Source organism: Pseudorca crassidens, chromosome 9 (genome assembly GCF_039906515.1).
Source record: "Pseudorca crassidens isolate mPseCra1 chromosome 9, mPseCra1.hap1, whole genome shotgun sequence".
NCBI lineage: Eukaryota > Metazoa > Chordata > Mammalia > Artiodactyla > Delphinidae > Pseudorca > Pseudorca crassidens.
Genome location: NC_090304.1, coordinates 53,087,929 through 53,092,067, shown reverse-complemented (window position 1 = coordinate 53,092,067; position 4,139 = coordinate 53,087,929). Strand labels below are relative to the sequence as shown.

Sequence of the window (4,139 nt, the reverse complement as noted above, 5' to 3'; positions counted from 1 at the left end):
GTTTGTGTATTTTATTATATGTCAATTATACCTCAATAAAGTGTTAAAGAATCAAAAGTGAAATGTACCAATTCTTCATGCCATATACTGCAGAAATTCAGATCCCTCCTCCACAACTCCAAGGGTTTGGAAAGGTGTCTTACCTTCTTCTCAGTCAGTCCAGGTTGCACTGAATTGTTTCAGCAGCTCTGCTGTATCCTGCTTCTGACCATTGCCCTTGGTCCTTCCTGTACTCTGTGGCTGATCCCCTTTGCCCTATGCTGGCCACCAACCCCCCTGCCCCACTGTCCTTTTTTTTCCCAAAGTGGCACTAACACATGGCTATTACTGAAGACTTAACAGGTGATGGAGAGTAATTACATCACAGTCAAGAAAGAAATCGAATGTCAAATATTGCTTCCCTAAAGGTTTATTACCCATCCCCTATCACAGGTTTTTTTCCCCACTGGCTGCATCTTTCTGTATGCTCTTTCTCCTTCTCTCCTCCTCTTTCTACTCTTTTTTTTTTTTTTTTTTTTTTTGCTGTATGTTAAGGAAAAATTTAATTGCACAAATATAGTACATACCATTTCAAATATAAATGAAAGGACAATCAGTAGTGCTATCATAATGTATAATATAGGAATATTTTTTAAAAGGACAGAAAAATTATACTCAGGACCCAGAAATCTTTCTCATTATAAGCCTGTGTAGCAACTCATTCATGCAGGTTTTTAGGATGTAAATAGGATGATGTTTTGTGTCTTTTGGAAGAACTCCACTGTAGCTATGAGATGAAAAATGTATTGCTGTAACAATGTATTATGGTAATGGCATAGCTATCTTCTATTCTGCTTTTAGTGTTAGGATTGCTAAAAGCTTATGAAATACCCAACTGACATAATGTGCTTTTAACAGAGAGGACAATGCCGCATACATTATCCTTCTCCTGTCATGTTTGGTATCACATCACCTGGCCTCTTTCTACACGGGCCACTTTGTTAAGAGGGAGGTCAAGGGAGTTCAAATTTCAGGCAGCGGGTGGCAGGGTTACCGCCTTATCAACCTGGCCAATCCTCCCGCGAGCCTCACCGTGAATGTTTCTCCTAAGGTTTCATCCTATGGGCAGGATGAAAAACATACTTGCCTTCTGATGAAGGATGTCCTGGGCTTTTTGCTCAGCAAGGTTTGCAAGAGAATGGCACTGCTAACCCCATGCTTGCAGGGTTTGGGCTCAGACAAGCAGAGGGCTAAACCCAGATTTATGAAGCGTCACAGGGCAAAACCCAGGTCAGGTGGCTCCCACAAAGGCTGCCCAGGGAGCTCCCAGGACGCCAGGGCATAAGCGAAATATTCAGGGTGGCAGGACTCTGCCCCTCCCTCTGCCTCTTTGGAGAAGTGTTAAAAGGAGAGGAACCGCCCAGGCCATGGGGCCAAAGCCCTCCCATCCTGAAGACAGCTGCATCAGCCCTGCCACAGCATCACCCACAAAAATGGAAAGGAGAGCGGCTTCCCTGGTGGCGCAGTGGTTGAGAGTCCGCCCGCCGATGCAGGGGACGCAGGTTCGTGCCCCGGTCCGGGAAGATCCCACATGCCGCGGAGCGGCTGGGCCCGTGAGCCATGGCCGCTGAGCCTGCGCGTCCGGAGCCTGTGCTCCGCAACGGGATAGGCCACAGCAGTGAGAGGCCCACGTACAGCAAAAAAAAAAGAAAAAAAAAAAAAAAAATGGAAAGGAGGGGTCTGTGTAGGAGCAGAGGGCAGAGGTACCCGCCTCCCATCTGTCTTGGATCCCCTCAGCCTTGGGTTCTGGCACAGGCCTGGGGTGTAGGAGGAGCTGCAAAATGTCCAATCCAATCAGATAAATGGGTTGGGTGTCTCTTCAGATTCCAGAACACATGGAAATGGTAATTCTGCCAAAAGAGGCTCCATCAGAGATGATCTGGGTGACAGACTGCAGTTAAAAACTTCATCTAGTGAACCTCTGGAAGTTACACTGAATTTTCGGTCAGAGAAACTGCTCCTTCGGATTAAAGTTTCACTCATTTTTTCCAGAAATAATTTAATGGTCTCCTTCTTTTCTGGACTTGTACTTGACAAATTCAGGACTTTTCCATTCATTTTTACAGTGGAATTGCTGAGCCCAAACCAATAGAAGAAATCAAATAACGCGTCAGCTTTGAATTCATACGCAAAGCTCAAATTTTCTCCATTAACCACCTTGTTTCCTGGAGGGAGAAAATTCTTTACTGCCTCTTGAAAATCAAACTGAAGCCAGTAGCTTTCTCCAATCACTGAGGAAATGACCATGTCCATCCCCTGCTCTATCTGTCTTCTTATCTTGGGGTGCCTGGTGTTCACAAGAAACGCATACGTTCTTTCTTTCGAGGAGTCCTTTTTGGTCTGTACATTAATAAAGAATAGCATTGGTTTGCTCAATATAGTTTCCCGGTAGTCTTTATAATCGCAGTAGTTGGTCAGTTCCACATATCTCCTGATGTAGCTGCTGAGGCGGTAGAGCTGTCCGTCGAGGCGCACGAGGCCGTCGCTGAAGACGTTGAAGCCCCCGCGCGTGGCCGCGGGCTCCGCGGGGCCCGGGACCACCAGCTGGTCGCCGCGCAGCTGGAAGGCGCCGGGCTGCAGGCGCAGCAGCTGGGCCAGGGGCAGCAGGGCCAGCTCGCAGTCGCACGTCCACAGGCTGCGCAGCTCCCCCGACGAGATGGAGGTCAGGCTCGGCCTGGCCGCCGGCGCGCTTTCCAGCCCCGCCATGGCCCGGCCCGCGCTCCTGCCGTCGATGGACCACGACAGGGGCCGGGCGCCCCGACTCGGTCGGCCCCGCGCCCGGGTCGCCGCTCAGGTGCTGCCGGGCCGCCTGCCCGCCGGCGAGGAGCGAAGCTCTGCAGGCACCGCGCGGAGAAGCCTCCTCTTTCTACTCTTAAACTTCTTACTTTCTAGTCTCTCAAGCTGTCCATGAACAATACCTAAACTCTCATTATTCTCTTACACAGTGCAATTTATATCTTTTTTTTGCCCTCCCCTTCCAGATCAGACCCTACCCAAGGGGTGTGGGAGAAAGACCCACTTTTCATATCCAAAAAGGCTGATCATGGTATCTTTCTAAACAAATAAAATCTTTTCTCTACTGATGAATATGGCATTCCCTGGAAGGCAAACAAGACTATGCTAAGTTTTGTTTTCAATATCCATTTTTTCCCCTTCTTGCTACAATTCACGAAGATATACTATGATAAATGTTATCACAGGAAATGCCCTGCTCCAAGAAACTTAACCTGGCCACAGGTCTCATATTGATTCTGCAGCTACAACTTTAGAAATCATCAAGTGTTGAAGCTAGGTAGGACTTCATCAAGCAGTCATTTCCCACAGACATTCCCCTACCCTCATTATACAGAGTGTGAGGCCCAGACAGTTCAAATGACTTGTCCAAATTAAACACTGTAGTCACAGGGCAGGGACTGGAGCCCAAGTCTCCTGGCTCAAGTCAGTTTCATTCAGTATAACAAACACCAAGTGAGCCCCTGGGAGCCCAGCCAAGGGAAAGGAGTGGTGAGGGTTTTCTGGGAAGGGGGGCTCTGTGTGTAGGTGACTTCACTAGGTCGGGGCTCAGAGCCAGAGAACATTTGATTGTTGCCAGACCCCAAATAATCTGTCCCCATCTCCCAACCCCAGCGGGTTGTCCTGGGTAAACTGACCCTGTATAATACAAAATTAGATTAAATTCCTGCAATCCATGAGACCAAGCTAAAGGTATGAGCACACAGGAAGAGAACTTAACCCTGGCAAGAATTTTTTAAAGGCAGGCAGGATTTCCATTTGAACCTGGCAGGGTGTGATTTGGGCAATGGTCACAAGCACAGGCTCTCTGAATGTTTGAGAGTTAGGTTTGAACCCCAGTTCAGCCATTTGAGCAAAGTCCCTTCACCTCTGTAAGCCTGTTTCTTGAGCTATAAGACTGAGATAAACCATCTCCATGCAGACTTCTTGGGAAGATTGAAATAGATAAAGGAGGAAACGTGTTTAGCATTAATGGTGACTATTAGAACAGCTATTACTGTGTTCCAAGCACCTGCCCAATTAATCCTCACAATAGCCCTGAGAGGTAAAGTTTTATTAGGCTGGCTGTTTTACAGATTAGGGACCTA

General features: G+C 47.7%; 1 protein-coding gene across 1 annotated transcript; it reads right to left on the bottom strand.

Annotated features, from left to right (window-relative positions):
• Nucleotides 1-524: 524 nt before the first annotated feature.
• Nucleotides 525-2,873, bottom strand: LOC137230592 (mesenteric estrogen-dependent adipogenesis protein-like). The gene has a single exon (XM_067750296.1). The coding sequence runs from the start codon at nucleotides 2,743-2,745 to the stop codon at nucleotides 1,834-1,836; it is 912 nt and encodes a 303-aa protein (XP_067606397.1). The 5' UTR covers nucleotides 2,746-2,873; the 3' UTR covers nucleotides 525-1,833.
• Between the last annotated feature and the right edge of the window lie 1,266 nt (nucleotides 2,874-4,139).